We start from the raw sequence: 22,986 nt of genomic DNA on the forward strand, positions 1-22,986 counted from the left end.
TCTCCCCAACAGCATAGACAAAAATTCTAAACATAATATTTCTATAGATAAGTTCAGGCATGAGAAAAAATTAAGTTCTTCTTGTTTTTTACTAAAGTTTTCTAATTATATTTCTTTGCCTTGCGTTCAATTGCTGCCATCAATTCTGTTGTTGGCTAGTTTGGGTGAAAATTCCAATCTTTGTGGATCCGATTCATGCGAAAAGAAGAACAATATTATCATTCCAATTGTGGGATCAGTTGGGGGTTTGTTTATCCTTTCATTGACTGTTGCGGCTATCTTGTGGGGGCTTAGAAAGAGAAAGCAACAAGACAAGACTAAAGGTGAAAACTTTAAATATAAGAAATGTATTCATTTGTCAAATACAAGCCTATCATGTTCATGTTGATCTTAGAAGTTGGAATTCTAGGTGCTAATCCCAAGTCATTTGAATCAATTCAACAACAATTTAAATACTCCGATGTCCTAAATATTACCAACAACTTTACGAGAATTCTTGGTAAGGGTGGATTTGGAAAAGTTTACCATGGCTACATTGGCCATACTCAAGTAGCGGTGAAGATGCTTTCTCCAACATCAGTGCAAGGGTACCAGGAATTTGAAGCAGAGGCAAGCAAGTCTAACTTATATTTCTTGAGCATAGACACATTTTCATATAAAATTAATATCGGCTACTTCTTGATTACAGATGAAACTTCTTATGAGAGTTCATCATAGAAACTTGACTGTCCTTGTTGGCTATTGCTACGAAGAAACATACATGGGACTCATCTATGAGTACATGGTTAATGGAGACTTAGAAACACATCTTTCAGGTTTGGTCATAATTGAAGTACTACTGTACTAAGCAAAGAATCCACATTTTGGCTCAATATCTTGATTCTCCAAAAATATAAAATACTATGTTTTAGCAACAAAAGAAAATAAAAGAAAAAAGAAATTTTTTCTAAACTTAGTCTTCTTTTAATCACCACATGACCAAGCTTATTTGAAGAACACAAATAGAAAGGTTAAGGAATTTTCATCATGAATGCAGGTAAGAATACAAATATCTTAAGTTGGGAAGCGAGACTTCAAATAGCACTGGACGCAGCACAGGGTAAGCAATGAGTTGGTTTGCATCATTCTATTTTAAAATGTTTTTTCTTTTAACCTTTCCCATAAATGATTTGGAGTCTTGACTTTAGGATTGGAGTATTTGCACTACGGTTGTAAACCGCCCATAATTCACAGGGATGTGAAGACCACAAACATCTTGTTGAATGAAAATTTACATGCTAAATTAGCTGATTTTGGACTATCCAAGATTTTTCCAACTGATGGCGATACTCATGTGTCAACATTTAATGTTGCTGGCACCCCTGGATATGTGGATCCCGAGTGAGTCTTTACATCAATTTAATAGTCTTCAAAATTCATTGTTTTTGAAATAACAATAGTGGTATTTATAATCAACAATGATGCAACCATTTTTTAAAAGAAAATGGATAAAGACCTAATAATGATTAAAGACGAACTGAAATAAGTTGAAATTGTTATAATTAAAATTTAACTATTAAAATTATAATATACATTGACTTACAGGTACTCCAGTTCATATAGATTGACGGAAAAAAGTGATGTGTATGGCTTTGGTGTTGTTCTTTTGAAGATAATCACATCTCGACCTGTGATAGAAAAATTCGCAGATGAAAATATTCACATAAGCCAATGGGTAAGTTTCATGCTTGCTCAAGGGGATATCATAAATATTGTTGATCCAAGGTTGCAGGGTGCTTTCAACATGAACTCTGCTTGGAAAGCTGTTGAAATAGCAATGCTTTGTGTGTCTTCCACTTCCACTACAAGACCAACCATGAGTCAAGTAGTGGCAGAACTAAAGGAGTGTCTGACAACGGAATTTGCTCAAAAGGAGGGCTACGAGGGTGAATCAAATTATACAATTGAAATGAACAATATGAATCTGGATACTGAACTCAATCCTGTAGCACGGTAAATAGTCATCCACAATTGAAATGGGTGCATGTACGATAACTTAACTTTTTTGCTTTTTAACTTATTTCAATGCATATTATACTTCAATTATTCGCATTATTTTTGTATTAAAACCAGTACATATTGACGGTCTTAACGGACTACTTGTTTGTAATATTGAACTGAATGTATCAAATTTGTCGATTCAACTTTTCCAAATGATAAATGAAGTATTTAACAGTATAAATTACAATCGGGGTATTGAAGTATACAACATGAGATCGAGAATGGACTAGAACAGTAAAATTCCGAGTAGAGACTTGGTCTTTCACTTCCAAAACCCACTAGTTTGAGCCAAATGGATATTCATATTTCAATACAGATGTACATTTGGATTCAGCTTAAGTTGCTTTAAGATGTGTTCAAAAAAAAAAAAAGTTTTGCTTTAACATTCTTCTTTAAAAAAAAAATATTTGTTTTAGAGTTTATTTGAGAACAGCTTATATAGCTGAAACTAAAAACTTTTTGCTGAAAATACTGCAAATAAAGCTAAAAAGTAACTGAAATAGTAGAATGAGACCTACGAATAGTACAAAAATAAGCCATATATTAAAAAAAAACTAGTTTTTTAAACCAATGTTAAACACAACCTTAATATGAACAAATGTGAATGTTCAAATAGTGTATAAAACATCTATGAACGTTTAGACCCCCAAATCACAAATTACCAACACAAGCTTATAATTAAACAATGTAAGTGAGGAATATGAAAATAAGCTAAAACAGAATTGGTAAAACAATCTAAATCGAAATTAATCACAACCACATCAATAATTAAAAGGTAAAGAATAAGGGAAGAGAGATGCAAATACAAAGACAATACAGCGATGTGTTATCGAAAATGAAACGGAAGTCCTCGGCGAAAAACCTCTCCGCCGCCCTCTAAGCGGTCAAAAATCCACTAGAGAATAAAGTTAGGATACTTGAATAGCAAAAGATCCTCCAAGCCTAATCTACTCAATGCACCTAAGCCCTCCAAACTTCTTGCTCCAACAAGGTTACGCTAAACTTTGTCTTCTTTAGTTTACCGGATCCCACAATCGCCCATTGCATCAACCAAAATGAATTGGTCCCTTCTGAACTGCTTCCCCAACACCGAAAAATCTTCTCACAGATATAGGTATGGTGAGACAAGTATTTGACTAATATACTTCTCAAAGATATGTCAATGGAAAAGGTGAGAGTAGAGGAATTTGGAGAATTAAAGAATGAAGATTGTGGATGACTCAATCTTATTTTTCTCTAGGGTTTTTCTCTTAAAATTCTCTCTGGAAGCTCTTTACATTTCGTGGGAGTAAGGGTATTCATAGTAGGGTGAATGAGGAATTCGAAGAGTCAATTACAAACAAACAAGGCATTCTGGCAACTCAAGCTCGTGACTGGAACGAGTTGCGAGTTTGAGTCGCGAACTAACTACCTGGCCAGACTGGAGGTTTTGTCCTGTAGTGTAACAGCTAGCTTGACCCTTCAACTCCCCCTACATGCTTCACACATGTGCCATTCTGGCGACTTGCCAGTCACGAGATCCAGTCGCGAGGCTCTTCTTGAGTGCACATTCTTGAGCTTTTCTTCACACTTTGTCACACACTACCCTTACATGATTCTCACCTAAATACAGGGTTTCTAAATGTTGAATTATAAGCAAATTTGGCACGAAATAAAACCAACAAAATGATTGAATAAATTCAACCTTACAAAATGAAAATACAATACCAATTTCTGACCCCACACCCAATTTCCATATGTCATTTTTTTTTTTATTCTTTTCTTTTTAAATAATGAAAATGGGATCTATCCATAGGTCTTTATAGACCAATATATTTTACTAATTAATTTAGCATGCACCTTTTTATCTTCTCTCTCTTCTTCACGGTTGATTTTTTTTTTTTAAATTTATTTAGAACTCTCACAACCTCCCCTTTAACTTAATTATCTTTTGCTTCTCCACAAAAAAAAAAAAAAAAAAAAAAAAAGACTTAATTATCTTTTTGGCGTAAATACATTTTTGGTTCCTACCTCTTGGAGTAATTTTTGTTTTGGTTCCTACATTTTTTCCCCCGAATATGGTCCCTAAATTGAAAAATTGTTCTTATTATAGTCCTTATTGTTATCTTACTAACAGAAATTACCTATGTTGCAGACAGAATGCACAGCTGGCACACCAAGTGCCTATGGCCATTTAAAATAATATATATATATATATATATAAAATGATGTAAACAATAACAAATACCACTTAGCATCCACATTAGCATCCAAATTATATATATATATATATAATTAAAATCATTCCTTAAATTTTTTTTTTTTTTTTATAATTTTCATTTTCCATTTGTTTTTCTTAGAAAAAAAAATACTAATAAGCATACACCAGTCAAGAAAATCAAAGAACAACTAGCAAATTGTTGGTTAAGATAGTTTGACCCCGATTAATTAATTCGATTACCCAAGTTGATTAATTAGGTTCAATTGCATGCAAATCATGAAGGCACCAACAAATCACCAAAAATACTAAATGCAATGGAAAATAAATTTGACATGGTGAGTTGTTGACAAATGGGGAAAACCTTGCAAGGCAAAATATCCCACTTGGTGATTTTAAGGTCACTACTCTCAAGAATCCACTGATTAACAATAAAGTGGTTACCAGTATAAGAAATCTTACCCACTACCCTTGACATATCCTGAAATACCAACCTACAGTTAAATCCTCACTCCAATACCCAATTGGACTTGATCTTGTAATAGTCTTCTTTCACTTCATGCACAAACCTCAAATTTGTGACTAACCCTTTGCACGGATTCCAAGTACGTGACTAAATCCATCAACTTGAATAAATGTTGTTGGCTACAAAGTTCTTCACTTCATAAACAATAAAGATCTAAAAGCACTCGATTACAAAACCCTATGGCGTACAAATGCAGTAGCTTCACACAGAGAATATATTTCTCTTGATCTCTATCTCTGTATATGACGGCCTTTAAAATAAACCTTACATATGTCTAAGGCTATGAGAAAAGAAACCCTAAACAAATATTCAAGACTGGGCCGAATTTTAGATCTGGAAATTCTAAAATCGTAATTCTCGATAGATCGAGCTACTGTTGAGCTATCTATTGAGCTTCAGTCTCGATAGCAGGCATCTGTCTAGCTATCTGTCGAGACTTAATGAATAGATTTTCTTTACTTGTTTCTTGGACCAATCTTCATGTCATTAATACTTGACTTAAACAACATGTTTCTTAAAGTACTAAATCCATCTTAGATCTACCCAATTACAAGTAAATTGCTTTTTGTCAAAGGATTAGCCAATTACAACAAAATATGACCCTAACAATCTTCCCCTTTGGTAATTTGTGACAAAACCACAAAAAGCAATTATGAGAGAAGTCTAACACGACAATCCCATAATTTACAAAAGTACATAAGTCTAACCCTAACATGAACTCTTGAAAAACTTTGCAAGAAGAGATATCATGGCATGGTAGACTTGCAACCTGTCTTAACTAAAACATTTAAACAAGATTCATCAAGGCATCAAGTTTGAAACATAGACAAGTTGTATACAAGAAGAAACGTGTGTATAAAAATAGAAAAGAAACAACACATGAGAGACAAAGGTGAAGAAAACATACATCATCTCATAAATATCAAAAAAAGAATACAATGTATGTAATAACAGTGGTCACAAGACCATGGTATATGTAATGAGAAAGAGTACATCAAAACCTCACGACATCCCTCAAAACACTCAAAACTACTTTCCCCCTATCTGGTGTATCCTATACTAGCTCTCTCCCTAATATAAAGACTACTCTCATGTACAAAACTACTCCCCCTTTTTGTCATGAGTGACAAAGGCTGTATCACTGAGAGGTCATCATCTCGTCATCCGTCTTAGAGCCAGACGCATTATCATTATCATTGTGGACGACTAAATTTCTCGGTTCGAAATGAGTCAAACAAGTAAAATAGTTGCACAAATGCGAATTTGTATTGATGAATGTGTGGTACAATTCTTTGTGATTACAAAAGTGTGATCCTCTGATTCGATCTCCTTGAAAGATTTATTGATTAGAGTTGTGGTAATGTGATTTTGATTTAAACACCAAATATACTTCAATTTGGCTGAAGAATGGATTGAAGACCTTTGAAACAGAATTACAATGAATCTCTGGCTATGAGCTTGTTAGAAATTCTTTGTTCTTCGTGTTCTTCGTACGTTCTTCGTGTTCTTGGTGCATTCTTCGTCTTTGAAGATTTGTGGTGGAAGTTCTTCAGTGCTTTAGAGGCTTGAATCCGTAGAGCTTCATTGATTTGTGGTTTGTAAGGTTTCTGGAGGCTTTTGAGGTTGATTCCAGTGAACTTTGAGATCTAGGAATATGATTTGGATGATTCCTATTTGAATGTTCTTCGTATTTGAAGGTTTGTGGTGGAAGTTCTTCGGAGCTTTAGAGGCTTGAATCCGTAGAGCTTCACTGATTTGTGATTTGTTGATGTTTTCGGACACTTTAGGCTTGATTCCCGCAGACTTTTGGATCTAGGTGGATGATTTCTCTTCGAATGTTCTTCGTATTCGAAGTTGAAGTTCTTGAAGTTCTTGGAGGCTTTAGAGCTTGGTTCCGGCAGAGCTTCTGGATTTCTGAGTGTTTCAAATGGTTTGGTGCCCTCTCCAAATCTCCTGATCTCCTCAGCTCAGATCTCCCCCAAATGCCTTAGGAAGGCTTCTATTTATAGGAGTTTAGGGGTAGGTAAGTAACACGTGGCGGAGCTTGATTGGTGACACGTGGCAGCGCTTGATTGGTCCGCTTATGTCATCGCTTACACGTGCGAGGCTGATTATGTCATCGCTTACACGTGCGAAGCTGATTATGTCATCGCTTACACGTGCGATGATGTGTGATTGGTTTTTGCATGACACTTGGCAAATTTCTGTTGGTTTCTGAGTAATGATAGCAAAACCTAGCAGCAATACGCGGCGCTTTGTAATTGGCCGTATTTTATGGACTTAGTAGTGTGACGTGTCAGCTTGTGATAGGTCGAAAATTTTCCCTGTCTACAAATGCACCCTCAAGACTCATTCACACACACAGTTTCAGAGTGTGGTGTGAGAATGAGTTTCGAAAAAAAAAAAAAAAAAAAAATGATGTGGCAGCTGATGTGGCGCAACGTGAGAACAGCAGCATTAAACACCACGCTTCAGCTTTTAGTAATATATAGATAGATGTTTGAGTGCATATAAGTGTGTGCAAAATTGTATATTTCGCTGCCCTCAAATCATTCTAGATCCACACTGCCTCATTATAAGGGTATTTTCATTTTCAATGTACTGGGTTAGAGTTTTTAAATATGAACAGTATAAATATGATGTAAAGTGTAAACTTTATTATTTTTATATGATAATATCAATAGTCTCTTGCTCTTATGAAGATAAGCATATTACAGAATCACATAAATCTATTGTATATGTCGGACCGTGATTTATGTCATTCCACCTCAAAACTAATTAGTGATGAGAAAGACACACTCAAATCTTTTATGACTTTCGACATCACACCATGTGGCCTGTTTTTAGAATAGTTATAGGGAGTCAAATTGTAGTCTCCCAACAATCCCTCCCTCACAATAACATTCCCGTGACTCGAACCCATAACCATGACTCTGATATTATTTGTAGGACCGTAAGCTATGTCATTTCACTTTAAAATCAATTGGTGATAAAAAAGATACACTTAAATCTTTTATGGTCTTTGACATCACACTACGTAGGCCTGTTTTTAGAGTGATTGTAGAGAGTCAAATTGTGGTCTCCCCAACAGCATAGACAAAAATTCTAAACATAATATTTCTATAGATAAGTTCAGGCATGAGAAAAAATTAAGTTCTTCTTGTTTTTTACTAAAGTTTTCTAATTATATTTCTTTGCCTTGCGTTCAATTGCTGCCATCAATTCTGTTGTTGGCTAGTTTGGGTGAAAATTCCAATCTTTGTGGATCCGATTCATGCGAAAAGAAGAACAATATTATCATTCCAATTGTGGGATCAGTTGGGGGTTTGTTTATCCTTTCATTGACTGTTGCGGCTATCTTGTGGGGGCTTAGAAAGAGAAAGCAACAAGACAAGACTAAAGGTGAAAACTTTAAATATAAGAAATGTATTCATTTGTCAAATACAAGCCTATCATGTTCATGTTGATCTTAGAAGTTGGAATTCTAGGTGCTAATCCCAAGTCATTTGAATCAATTCAACAACAATTTAAATACTCCGATGTCCTAAATATTACCAACAACTTTACGAGAATTCTTGGTAAGGGTGGATTTGGAAAAGTTTACCATGGCTACATTGGCCATACTCAAGTAGCGGTGAAGATGCTTTCTCCAACATCAGTGCAAGGGTACCAGGAATTTGAAGCAGAGGCAAGCAAGTCTAACTTATATTTCTTGAGCATAGACACATTTTCATATAAAATTAATATCAGCTACTTCTTGATTACAGATGAAACTTCTTATGAGAGTTCATCATAGAAACTTGACTGTCCTTGTTGGCTATTGCTACGAAGAAACATACATGGGACTCATCTATGAGTACATGGTTAATGGAGACTTAGAAACACATCTTTCAGGTTTGGTCATAATTGAAGTACTACTGTACTAAGCAAAGAATCCACATTTTGGCTCAATTTCTTGATTCTCCAAAAATATAAAATACTATGTTTTAGCAACAAAAGAAAATAAAAGAAAAAAAAAATTCTTTCTAAACTTAGTCTTCTTTTAATCACCACATGACCAAGCTTATTTGAAGAACACAAATAGAAAGGTTAAGGAATTTTCATCATGAATGCAGGTAAGGATACAAATATCTTAAGTTGGGAAGCGAGACTTCAAATAGCACTGGACGTAGCACAGGGTAAGCAATGAGTTGGTTTGCATCATTCTATTTTAAAATGTTTTTTCTTTTAACCTTGTTAATGTATTTTAGGTTATGGGCTTTAGGCCCAGATGGTTTACTTGTATAGCACTTGTACTTGTACTACACTTTACTTGTACTGCACACATATACTTACTTGTACCGCACACATATGCTTCCTATATAAAGGCATCACATGTATATTTCTTTATTATGAAATACAATACTACGATTCAGTATTTCTAACATGGTATCAGAGCCACTGCTCTGACCTTTTCTTAGCAATCTTATCTTTATTGGTGTTACTCCACTCTCAACATCGCTTCCGCTATCACAACAGTCGCTGCAGCCTCTCGCCGTTGAACCCCTGACGTCTTCCAAACGTTGTCTTGGGTTCCGGACCTGTAGCCGTTCTCGTTGAGGAGTCCAACACCGCACAATATCACTGCACGTGTCATCCCGCCTCGAATACTGCTCCGATCATATTTCTGAAGGTATCACTGAGATCGTCTTGGAACGATCTACCTGTTGGTGAAAGCCTCGCAGCCATCGGAGTGCCCACGCGCCGTCACGCGCCGCTTGAAGATTCTGCGACTGTGCCACACGCGCCACACGCGCCGCACGCGCCGTCCTCAGGTAAGGCTGACGTCACCTGTGACGTCATCAGTGCCACGTCAGCCCTAGCTTACGTCAGCATCCAGTCACCTGCTGACGTCAGCGCCACGTCATCCTGCTGACGTCATCTACGTTGACCGTTGACTTTGACCGGGCCGTTGACCGTTGACTTTTCAGTGGTTGACTTTTTCAGTCCAGGTTCTCCTTACCCAGTTTTTCGCGTAGATTTCATTTTTACAGTCTGTTTTTGCATATTGTGTTTCTATATGGATAAAAAGGATGTTTTTCTTCCTCGCCCCATCAATACTGTATTGGAGGGGAACAAGAATTACTTATCTTGGTCTCAAGCTATGTGCAGTTTTCTTAAGGGTCGCATGCTCTGGCATTACTGTACTGGTGCAATTACCATTCCTGTCAAGGGAGCAAGTGAAGAAGATGCTGCCTTCCTTGGTCGCATGATTGAATGGGATAGTCACAACCACATGATCCTCACATGGATTCGAAACACTTCCATTCCCTCCATCTCTAATCTGTTGGGCAGCTTTGATGATGTAAAATCAGCATGGGATATGTTGGCCAAAAGGTACTCCACTACTCACGGATCCATGAAATATCAGTTGGTAGTTGAATTGCATCAACTTCGACAAGAACCAGGGCAATCCATCAATGACTACTATGATCAGCTTCACTTCATTTGGGACCAAATTGACCTTTCTGATCCGATTTGGGCATGCTCAAAAGATGCTCAACAATATGCTACAGTTAGAGATGAATTTCGTCTCTATGAGTTCCTGATGTCACTTCATAAGGACTTTGAGCCCATCCGAGGTCAGCTTCTTAATCGCAGTCCTCCTCCCTCTCTTGACACTGCTGTAAACGAGTTGGTTAGAGAAGAAGCTCGGCTTGCAACCTTTCAAGCCCAGAATAAGTTCAATGTTTTGGCTATTACTCCTTCTACTCCTTTCATTGAGCAACCTCAGCAATCAGGTGATTCTTCTGGCTCTAGCAATCGTCGCAAGCAGACCAATAAGAAGTTCTGAAATTATTGCAAGCGCCCTGGCCACACCATTGAGACTTGTTACCGTCGCAACAAATCTACTGCTGCTGTTGCTAATACTGAGCCTACTCCGCCGATGCCTTCCATTTCAGCTGAGTCCCAGTCTTCTGGATCCACTATCAATCTCTCCCCCACTTAACTACAGGAGATCATAGCTCAGGCTGTTCGTATGGCTGGTAATGCATCTCTTTCCACTGCTCTCTCAGTTCTGCCCGGTAAGTCTCAAACTTGGCTTTTTGATTCTGCCTGTTGCAATCACATGACACCTCACTCATCCTTGTTCTCCAAACTTGACCCTGCACCACATCCTCTTAATATTCATATAGCTGATGGTTCCACCATGCATGGGAATAGTCTAGGTTTTGTTTCAACCTCTAACCTCTCTGTTCCTGGGGTTTTCCATGTACCTGACCTATCCTATAATTTGTGCTCTGTGGGACAATTAGCTGAACTAGGATATTGCCTTATTTTTTACTATTCTGGGTGTATTGTGCAGGATCCGAGGACGGGGCAAGAGCTTGGGACCGGTCCTAGGGTTGGGCGTATGTCTCCCGTGGACAATCTTCATCTTCCACCTGTTGCTCCTGTCTCTGTTGCTGCTGCAGCTGCTGCAGTTTCTTCCTTACCTTCTCTCGCACTTTGGCATTCTCGTCTTGGTCATGCCTCATCTACTCGGGTACAACAGTTAGCTACAAAGGGTCTGTTGGGTTCTGTGTCCAAAGACAATTTTGATTGTACTTCATGCCAATTAGGAAAACAGCCAGCTTTACCTTTCAATAATAGTGAATCTATCTCTAATAGTATTTTTGAGTTAATTCATTCTGATGTTTGGGGACCTTCTCCTGTCACTAGTATTGGTGGATCTCATTATTTTGTTGTTTTTATTGATGATTATTCTCGTTATAGTTGGATCTTTCCTATGAAATCTCGTTCTGAAATCTTACCAATATACAGTAACTTTGCAAAAATGGTTGAAACACAATTCTCCAAACATATCAAAACTTTTCGTTCTGATAATGCTCTTGAATATACTCAATATGCTTTTCAAGCTCTGTTACATTCCTATGGCACTGTACATCACCTAACCTGTCCAGGGACCTCTCAACAAAATGGTCGAGCCGAAAGAAAACTTCGTCATATTCTTGACACTGTCCGTGCTCTTCTTCTTTCTGCCAAAGTTCCTGCCCCATTTTGGGGTGAAGCTGCTCTTCATGCTGTTCATGCCATTAATCGCACTCCAAGCACTGTCATCCATAATCAGACTCCGTATGAGCGCCTTTTTGGGTCACCCCCTGACTATCATTACCTTCGCTCTTTTGGATCTGCTTGTTTCGTTCTTCTTCAGCCTCATGAGCACAACAAACTTGAGCCTCGATCTAGACTTTGTTGTTTCCTTGGTTATGGTGAAACTCAAAAAGGGTATCGGTGCTATGATCCTGTCTCTCATCGTCTTCGTGTTTCCCGTAATGTTGTCTTTTGGGAACACCGCTTGTTTGTTGAACTCTCTCATTTTCGTTCTTCCCTTACTAACTCTTCTGTTTTAGAAATCTTTCCAGATGAGTCTCCTGTTCCTTCTACAGATACTCTTGATCCTCCTTTGGACTTCTCTATTCCATCTCCAGATATTTTTGATGATTCTCCTAGACAGGTTGTAGATGAACAGGTTGATGACGAGCTACCCCACCTTGAGCCCAGGTCCCCTGCTCCTGCTCCGCCTGAAGATCCTCCACAAGACATTCCACCTCGCCACTCAACCCGGGTAAGATCCATTCCTGCACATTTACTTGACTATCATTGTTACACTGCCCTTGCTACACTCCATGAGCCTCAAACCTATCGTGAGGCCTCTACTGACCCTTTATGGCAGATTGCAATGAAAGAGGAAATTGATGCATTAACCAAAAACCATACTTGGGATCTGGTTACTCTCCCTCCTAGTCAGTCTGTGGTTGGTTGTAAGTGGATCTATAAGATCAAGACTCGCTCTGATGGGTCCATCGAGCGCTACAAGGCTCGTCTTGTTGCAAAAGGTTTTACACAGGAGTATGGGATTGATTATGAAGAGACTTTTGCTCCAGTTGCCCGTATCTCCTCTGTTCGTGCCCTCTTAGCTGTTGCTGCTGCTAGTAAATGGGACCTTTTTCAGATGGATGTTAAAAATGCCTTCCTTAATGGGGATCTGCATGAAGAAGTCTATATGCAACCTCCTCCTGGTCTTTCTGTTGAAACAAACAAGGTTTGTCGCCTTCAACGTGCACTTTATGGCCTTAAACAAGCTCCACGAGCTTGGTTTGCCAAGTTCAGCTCCACCATCTTTCGCTTGGGTTACACTGCCAGTCCTTATGATTCTGCCTTATTTCTTCGTCGCAATGATAAAGGTACCATTTTACTCCTCCTATATGTGGATGATATGATCATAACTGGTGATGACCTCAGTGGCATTCAAGAACTCAAGGATTTTCTTAGTCAGCAGTTTGAGATGAAAGACCTTGGACATCTCAGCTATTTCTTGGGCCTTGAGATCACTCGCTCCACAGATGGTCTTTATATTACTCAAGCCAAGTATGCATCTGACCTTTTATCTCAAGCTGGACTCATTGACAGCAAGACTGTTGACACTCCAGTTGAACTTAATGCGCATCTGACACCCTCGGGGGGAAAACCATTGTCTAATCCCTCTCTTTACAGACGATTGGTTGGCAGCCTAGTTTATCTCACAGTTACTTGTCCGGACATTTCTTATGCTGTTCATCAGGTGAGCCAGTATCTGTCTGCTCCACGATCGACTCACTATGCTGCTGTTCTGCACATTCTACGATATTTGAAGGGCACTCTCTTCCATGGCCTTTTCTACTCAGCTCAGTCTCCTCTTGTACTTCGTGCATTCTCTAATGCTGATTGGGCAGGAGATCCCACTGATCGCAGGTCCACTACAGGTTATTGCTTTCTCCTTGGTTCTTCTTTGATTTCTTGGTGAAGTAAGAAACAAACTTTCGTGGCTCGCTCCAGTACTGAAGCAGAATATCGTGCTCTTGCTGACACCACATCTGAGCTCCTTTGGCTACGATGGCTTCTTAAGGATTTGGGGGTGTCCATATCCTCTGCTACTCCCCTTTATTGTGACAACCAGAGTGCTATTCATATTGCTCACAATGACGTCTTTCATGAACGGACTAAACACATTGAGATTGATTGTCATTTTATCCGTTCTCATCTTGTCCATGGTGCTCTCAAGCTTTTCTCCGTCTCCTCCAAAGATCAACTTACAGATATCTTCACCAAGGCACTTCCTAAGGGACGCACTCGTGATTTGGTTGACAACCTCAAGCTGGTCTCACATCCACCTTGAGTTTGAGGGGGGCTGTTAATGTATTTTAGGTTATGGGCTTTAGGCCCAGATGGTTTACTTATATAGCACTTGTACTTGTACTACACTTTACTTGTACTGCACACATATACTTAGAATGATGCACTCGTGATTTTAGGTTATGGGCTTTAGGCCCAGATGGTTTACTTGTATAGCACTTGTACTTGTACTGCACACATATACTTACTTGTACCGCACACATATGTCTCCTATATAAAGGCATCACATGTATATTTCTTTATTATGAAATACAATACTACGATTCAGTATTTCTAACAAACCTTTCCCATAAATGATTTGGAGTTTTGACTTTAGGATTGGAGTATTTGCACTACGGTTGTAAACCGCCCATAATTCACAGAGATGTGAAGACCACAAACATCTTGTTGAATGAAAATTTACATGCTAAATTAGCTGATTTTGGACTATCCAAGATTTTTCCAACTGATGGCGATACTCATGTGTCAACATTTAATGTTGCTGGCACCCCTGGATATGTGGATCCCGAGTGAGTCTTTACATCAATTTAATAGTCTTCAAAATTCATTGTTTTTGAAATAACAATAGTGGTATTTATAATCAACAATGATGCAACCATTTTTTAAAAGAAAATGGATAAAGACCTAATAATGATTAAAGACGAACTGAAATAAGTTGAAATTGTTATAATGAAAGTTTAACTATTAAAATTATAATATACATTGACTTACAGGTACTCCAGTTCATATAGATTGACGGAAAAAAGTGATGTGTATAGCTTTGGTGTTGTTCTTTTGAAGATAATCACATCTCGACCTGTGATAGAAAAATTCGCAGATGAAAATATTCACATAAGCCAATGGGTAAGTTTCATGCTTGCTCAAGGGGATATCATAAATATTGTTGATCCAAGGTTGCAGGGTGCTTTCAACATGAACTCTGCTTGGAAAGCTGTTGAAATAGCAATGCTTTGTGTGTCTTCCACTTCCACTAGAAGACCAACCATGAGTCAAGTAGTGGCAGAACTAAAGGAGTGTCTGACAACGGAATTTGCTCAAAAGGAGGGCTACGAGGGTGAATCAAATTATACAATTGAAATGAACAATATGAATCTGGATACTGAACTCAATCCTGTAGCACGGTAAATAGTCATCCACAATTGAAATGGGTGCATGTACTATAACTTAACTTTTTTGCTTTTTAACTTATTTCAATGCATATTATACTTCAATTATTCGCATTATTTTTGTATTAAAACCAGTACATATTGACGGTCTTAACGGACTACTTGTTTGTAATATTGAACTGAATGTATCAAATTTGTCGATTCAACTTTTCCAAATGATAAATGAAGTATTTAACAGTATAAATTACAATCGGGGTATTGAAGTATACAACATGAGATTGAGAATGGACTAGAACAGTAAAATTCCGAGTGGAGACTTGGACTTTCACTTCCAAAACCCACTAGTTTGAGCCAAATGGATATTCATATTTCAATACAGATGTACATTTGGATTCAGCTTAAGTTGCTTTAAGATGTGTTCAAAAAAAAAAAAAAAATTTTGCTTTAACATTCTTCTTTAAAAAGAAATATTTGTTTTAGAGTTTATTTGAGAACAGCTTATATAGCTGAAACTAAAAACTTTTTGCTGAAAATACTGCAAATAAAGCTAAAAAGTAACTGAAATAGTAGAATGAGACCTACGAATAGTACATAAATAAGCCATATATTAAAAAAAACTAGTTTTTTAAACCAATGTTAAACACAACCTTAATATGAACAAATGTGAATGTTCAAATAGTGTATAAAACATCTATGAACGTTTAGACTCCCAAATCACAAATTACCAACACAAGCTTATAATTAAACAATGTAAGTGAGGAATATGAAAATAAGCTAAAACAGAATGGGTAAAACAATCTAAATCGAAATTAATCACAACCACATCAATAATTAAAAGGCAAAGATTAAGGGAAGAGAGATGCAAATACAAAGGCAATACAGCGATGTGTTATCGAAAATGAAACCGAAGTCCTCGGCGAAAAACCTCTCCGCCGCCCTCCAAGCAGTCAAAAATCCACTGGAGAATAAAGTTGGGATACTTGAATAGCAAAAGATCCTCCAAGCCTAATCTACTCAATGCACCTAAGCCCTCTAAACTTCTTGCTCCAACAAGGTTACGCTAAACTTTGTCTTCGTTAGTTTACCGAATCCCACAATCGCCCATTGCATCAACCAAAATGAATTGGTCCCTTCTGAACTGCTTCCCAAACACCGAAAAATCTTCTCACAGATATAGGTATGGTGAGACAAGTATTTGACTAATATACTTCTCAAAGATATGTCAATGGAAAAGGTGAGAGTAGAGGAATTTGGAGAATTAAAGAATGAAGATTGTGGATGACTCAATCTTGTTTTTCTCTAGGGTTTTTCTCTTAAAATTCTCTCTGGAAGCTCTCTACATTTCGTGGGAGTAAGGGTATTCATAGTAGGGTGAATGAGGAATGCGAAGAGTCAGTTACAAACAAACAAGGCATTCTGGCAACTCAAGCTCGTGACTGGAACGAGTTGCGAGTTTGAGTCGCGAACTAAATACTTGGCCAGACTGGAGGTTTTGTCCTGTAGTGTAACAGCTAGCTTGACCCTTCAGCTCCCCTACATGCTTCACACATGTGCCATTCTGGCGACTTGCCAGTCACGAGATCCAGTCGTGAGGCTCTTCTTGAGTGCACACTCTTGAGCTTTTCTTCACACTTTGTCACACACTACCCTTACATGATTCTCACCTAAATATAGGGTTTCTAAATGTTGAATTATAAGCAAATTTGGCACGAAATAAAACCAACAAAATGATTGAATAAATTCAACCTTACAAAATGAAAATACAATATCAATTTTCGACCCCACACCCAATTTCCATATGTCATTTTTTTTTTCATTCTTTTCTTTTTAAATAATGAAAATGGGATTTATCCATAGGTCTTTATAGACCAATATATTTTACTAATTAATTTAGCATGCACCTTTTTATCTTCTCTCTCTTCTTCACGGTTGATTTTTTTTTTTTAAAATTTATTTAGAACTGTCACAACCTCCCCTTTAACTTAATTATCTTTTGCTTCTCCAAAAAAAAAAAAAAAAAAAAAAGACTTAATTATCTTTTTGGCGTAAATACATTTTTGGTTCCTACCTCTTGGAGTAATTTTCGTTTTGGTTCCTACTTTTTTTCCCCGAATATGGTCCCTAAATTGAAAAATTGTTCTTATTATAGTCTTTATTGTTATCTTACTAACAGAAATTACCTATGTTGCAGACAGAATGCACAGCTGGCACACTAAGTGCCTATGGCCATTTAAAATAATATATATATATATATATAAAATGATGTAAACAATAACAAATACCACTTAGCATCCACATTAGCATCCAAATTATATATATATATATATATAATTAAAATCATTCCTTAAATTTTTTTTTTTTTTTATAATTTTCATTTTCCATTTGTTTTTCTTAGAAAAAAAAAATACTAATAAGCATACACCAGTCAAGAAAATCAAAGAACAACCAGCAAATTGTTGGTTAAGATAGTTTGACCCCAGTTAATTAATTCGATTACCCAAGTTGATTAATTAGGTTCAATTGCATGCAAATCGTGAAGGCACCAACAAATCACCAAAAATACTAAATGCAATGGAAAATAAATTTAACATGGTGAGTTGTTGACAAATGGGAAAAACCTTGCAAGGCAAAATATCCCACTTGGTGATTTTAAGGTCACCACTCTCAAGAATCCACTGATTAACAATAAAGTGGTTACTAGTATAAGAAATCTTACCCACTACCCTTGACATATCCCAAAATACCAACCTACAGTTAAATCCTCACTCCAATACCCAATTGGACTTGATCTTGTAATAGTCTTCTTTCACTTCATGCACAAACCTCAAATTTGTGACTAACCCTTTGCACGGATTCCAAGTACGTGACTAAATCCATCAACTTGAATAAATGTTGTTGGCTACAAAGTTCTTCACTTCATAAACAATAAAGATCTAAAAGCACTCGATTACAAAACCCTATGGTGTACAAATGCAGTAGCTTCACACAGAGAATATATGTCTCTTGATCTCTATCTCTGTATATGATGGCCTTTAAAATAAACCTTATATATGTCTAAGGCTATGAGAAAAGAAACCCTAAACAAATATTCAAGACTGGGCCGAATTTTAGATCTGGAAATTCTAAAATCGTAATTCTCGATAGATCAAGCTACTGTTGAGCTATCTATTGAGCTTCAGTCTAGATAGCAGGCGTCTGTCTAGCTATCTGTCGAGACTTAATGAATAGCTTTTCTTTACTTGTTTCTTGGACCAATTTTCATGTCATTAATACTTGACTTAAACAACATGTTTCTTAAAGTACTAAATCCATCTAAGATCTACCCAATTACAAGTAAATTGCTTTTTGTCAAAGGATTAGCCAATTACAACAAAATATGACCCTAACAATCTTCCCCTTTGGTAATTTGTGACAAACCCACAAAAAGCAATTATGAGAGAAGTCTAACACGACTATCCCATAATTTACAAAAGTACATAAGTCTAACCCTAACATGAACTCTTGAAAAACTATGCAAGAAGAGATATCATGGCATGGTAGACTTGCAACCTGTCTTAACTGAAACATTTAAACAAGATTCATCAAGGCATCAAATTTGAAACATAGACAAGTTGTATACAAGAATAAACATGTGTATAAAAGTAGAAAAGAAACAACACATGTGAGACAAAGGTGAAGAAAACATACATCATCTCATAAATATCAAAAAAAGAATACAATGTATGTAATAACAGTGGTCACAAGACCATGGTATATGTAATGAGAAAGAGTACATCAAAACCTCACGACATCCCTCAAAACACTCAAAACTACTTTCCCCCTATCTGGTGTATCCTATACTAGCTCTCTCCCTAATATAAAGACTACTCTCATGTACAAAACTACTCCTCCTTTTTGTCATGAGTGACAAAGACTGTATCACTAAGAGGTCATCATCTCGTCATCCGTCTTAGAGCCAGACGCATTATCATCATCATCATCTCCACCATCCAAAGAAAAAGACTCATCAACATGCTCTAGTGAAGGTGAAGGTGCAAAACCACTAAGGCGAGACTGGCATTGAGCAATGCGACCGATTTTGGTGTTCATCTGACACATCTCATCAGATAGATGGTCCAGAAGACTGCCAAAATTAGCACACATGTACTAAAGTTGCTCTATGATATCAGAAAGGGAGACAACAGCCAAAGATGAGGAAGAAAGGGCAGAGGATGAAGAAGGTCCAGAGGAAGGAGCTGCAGGATCAGCTGGGGCTGCATCGGAAGGATCCACCCGCGATTGCTTTCTAGCAAGCTATGCTGCACTCCACCGAATAGACTCCTTACTAATGGCACCCATCCAATCAATTCAGTCAAAGGAATAGAGTCATGATCCATTGATTCTTCAATGGCAGTGATCTTCGCATGGAATCTCTCTGGAAGAGATCTGAGGATCTTCCTAATAATCTTGGGCACCATAATCTGTTCTCCAAGATTGAATGCTGAATTCACTATGTCCTTGAGGTTGGCATAGAATTTATCAAACGATTCATCCTCATCCATCCTAATTTCCTTAAAGCTAGTAGTGAGCTTTTGAAGTTTAGAGTTCTCAACAGCTTTAATGCCCTCATAGCTATACTAAAAAATTGTCCAAGCTTCCTTGGCATTGTCAATCGAAGAGATCTTCTTGAATTCTTCATTCGTTATAGCATTAAACAGAGCATTCAGTGCCCTACTGTTAAAGTTAGCAGCCTTGATCTTGGTATCATCCCATGATGCAAGAGGCTCTTCAGGCTTTATACAACCTACTTTAACTGCCAGCTAGACTTTCTCATCTAAAGATTACAAAAAAGCTCTCATGTGTACTTTTTAATATGCATAGTTAGTACCATCAAATAAAGGAAGAATAATCAAAGATTGTCCACGATCTATAACAACAGGGGTCAATGGGTCACACAACAAAGATTAAAACCTAATCAAAGTGTGCCCGCTTTGATACCACTTGTTGGGTTAAGGTAGCTTGACCCCGGCTAATTAATTCGATTATCCAAATTGATTAATTAGGTTCAATTGTATGCAAATCGTGGAGGCACCAACAAATCACCAAAAATACTAAATGCAGTAAAAAATAAATTTGACACGGTGATTTGTTGTCAAATGGAGAAAACATTGCAAGACAAAAACTCCACCAGGTAATTTTAAGGTCACCACTCCTAAGAATCCACTAATCAACAATCAAGCAGTTACAATTATAAGAAATCTTACTAACTACCCTTGGTCTATCCATAAATACTAACCTACAGTTGAACCTTTGGTATCAGAGTTTCACATTAAGTCTCGATAGCAGGTATCTATCGAGCTATTTGTTGAGACTTAATGAATAGCTTTTCTTTACTTATTTCTTAGACCAATTTTCATGTCTTTAATACTTGACTCGAAAAACATGTTTTTTGAAGTACTAAACTCATCTTAGATCTTCCCAATTACAAATAAAGTGCTTTTTGTCAAAGGATTAGCTAATTACAAAAAAAAATGGCCCTAACACAAATGAACCTAATCTCTCTCTCCCTTCTCTTATTTCAAACCCGAGCTCTTTCTATATTCTCTCATCTCAAACTCTCTCTCTCTTCTCATGGCCGAAACTCATGGCTAAAGACCCAATCCCTCTCTCTCTTCGTTCATCTCAAATCTAAGCTCACTTTCTCTTTTCCCATGGCCTATCATCTTCTCTAAATCCATGGCTAAAGACCCATGGCTAACCAAACTCTCATCTTCTCTCTCTCTCTCTCTCTCAACCCAAATTGATAGTGGCTAGGTGGGTCATCATGGTTTGATCCGACCAGATCTGAAATTGATGAGGATTGGCTTGTGTTTTGGTGTATTTTATTGATGAGGATCAGCTTTGGGTTTTGTTATTTTTGGTTTTGTTTTTTTTATCTGACGACCGTAGCTTGAATTTTGTTTTTTTTTTTTTTTTTTTTTTTTTTTTTTTTTTGAGAAAAAGAATTTTGTTAGTTGATTGTGTTAGGATTGGTGAGTGTGATCATGGTTTTGTATGTGTTTTTTCCTTTTTAGTATGTGATCATGATCATGGTGAGTGTGATCATGCAAGAAAAGAGAGTAAAATCTTGAATTTTTAATTTTATGGGAAACTATGTTCTTGGGAAGATCATGAAGAACAATCAATCATTTTCTAAGGAAGAACATGTAGGAAAATTTTACATGTTCTTCCAAAAATAATGAAAATAAAAATATATTATATTATATTTTTATTTAAAAAAATTAGAATTTATAATTTTTATAAAAAATTCAAAATTTGTAATTTTTTTATTTCATTTTATGTGACTTATTTTTTTATTAAAATGCTGACATGACATTTTTAAACATCAAATAATTTTTTTAATATTATTTTAATGATCACATATTATAATTTATTTATTTTATTTTATGTGACTTATTTTATTTATTAAAATGCTGACATAACATTTTTTAAACATCAAATAATTTTTTTAAAATCGTAGGCACTCGTTGTGCCAACTATGCTCCTGTTTGCCATGTAGGTAATTTCCATTAATGAGATGATGATAAGGACTAAAATGAAAGTGAATTTTCAATTTTGGGGATTGCATCCAGGGAAAAAAGTAGAGACCAAAGTGGAAATTGCCCCTAAATATAAGAACCAAAAGTGTATTTACGTCTATCTTTTATATATATCATTGTCCCTTGAATTTTCTTCAATTGTCAAATTAGTCCTTAAAGTTTAATTTTTGTCAATTTAGTCCCTTTTTGGAGTTGGTTCATATTTGATCTAAAGGGCCTTATGAACATAACAAAGCGCAATGGAGGAAATGGAGTGGAGTGTAAAGGACAAAATGGAGCGTAATACTATTTATCAAATAATACTACAAGTGTTTTGAATATGGTTACATCCAATCTGGTATACATTAAATGAAATTTAATAAAAATAAAAATATAATTAAATTACGCATGGTATACATTAAATGCAAATTTAATTTAATGAACCATATATGAAGTGGGAATAAAAAAAAAAATGCATTCGTCAACAATATAAATGCATTACATGTTTTAAAGAAAAATTTGGGGGGGGGGGGGGGATCATTAAAATTTATGTCCATTTTTTTTAACACAAAAAATACAAGAGGGAGGTTTACAACCCAGTCATCAATAAAAATAAGCATTAGCGACTTAATTTGACAATTTTTTTTTTTGAAAAGGATTTAATTTGACAATTAATATAAAAGTTAAGAAACTAAATTGAATTTTAGCCCTCTTAAAAAAAATGTATCTTAAATTCTTAATTGCTTTAAAAAATGTGTTTTATCTTGTCTAAGACTATCTATCTTATATTTATAGGAACATAGTATATATTTTTCTTCAAAAAACTAATTATTTTATAGGAAAATGCATACTAATTTTTCTTTTCTGTTCAAATTGATTGTAATTTGTAAAACACTACTAATTTTGCTTGAAAAAACATTACTTATCTTAAATTTAAACATATTAAAGACATGTTTTTTTTTTTTAAAGCATATTAAAGACTTATTTTGATATCCTTTAAAAAATGTTTATAATTTCCTTTAAAAAGAAAACCCTATTTTTTACGGGGAATTGACGCCATTTTGTTTTTGGGTTGAATTTTGTTGTATAATGATTTCTTGATATCGTGAATAAATCTAACAGAAGACATACATGATTTTTTGCTCCAAGCCTAGTGAGATCCAATAGACTGAATTGTTTCGGTGCTCTCTATTTTGTGGGCTTTATTTAACTATGCCCATGCCCAATGCATCAAATGGAAGCACTACAAGATTTTGAGGCCCAAAGGCTAGTGAGATCCATGACTTCAGTCAAGGCATTGAGTGCAATGGAATCAGAGAATCATTGTACACAGTAATGGACTTC

The 22,986-nt window shown here is 36.3% G+C and overlaps 2 protein-coding genes across 2 annotated transcripts; both read left to right on the forward strand.

Moving 5' to 3' along the window:
* Positions 1-345: 345 nt before the first annotated feature.
* On the forward strand, positions 346-1,996 carry LOC136066267 (receptor-like protein kinase At3g21340). The gene is made up of 5 exons (XM_065770312.1): positions 346-609; positions 689-815; positions 1,037-1,099; positions 1,188-1,380; positions 1,585-1,996. Exons 1-5 carry the CDS (start codon positions 346-348, stop codon positions 1,994-1,996), a joined length of 1,059 nt encoding a protein of 352 aa, XP_065626384.1.
* Positions 1,997-8,187: 6,191 nt separating this feature from the next.
* LOC136066268 (receptor-like protein kinase At3g21340) lies at positions 8,188-15,104 on the forward strand. The gene is made up of 5 exons (XM_065770313.1): positions 8,188-8,451; positions 8,531-8,657; positions 8,879-8,941; positions 14,296-14,488; positions 14,693-15,104. The coding sequence occupies exons 1-5, from the start codon at positions 8,188-8,190 to the stop codon at positions 15,102-15,104; spliced, it is 1,059 nt and encodes a 352-aa protein (XP_065626385.1).
* The last annotated feature ends 7,882 nt before the right edge of the window (positions 15,105-22,986 follow it).

The sequence above is a fragment of the Quercus suber genome, unplaced genomic scaffold (genome assembly GCF_002906115.3).
Source record: "Quercus suber isolate HL8 unplaced genomic scaffold, Cork oak 2.0 scaffold_29, whole genome shotgun sequence".
NCBI classification, from domain to species: Eukaryota; Viridiplantae; Streptophyta; class Magnoliopsida; order Fagales; family Fagaceae; genus Quercus; species Quercus suber.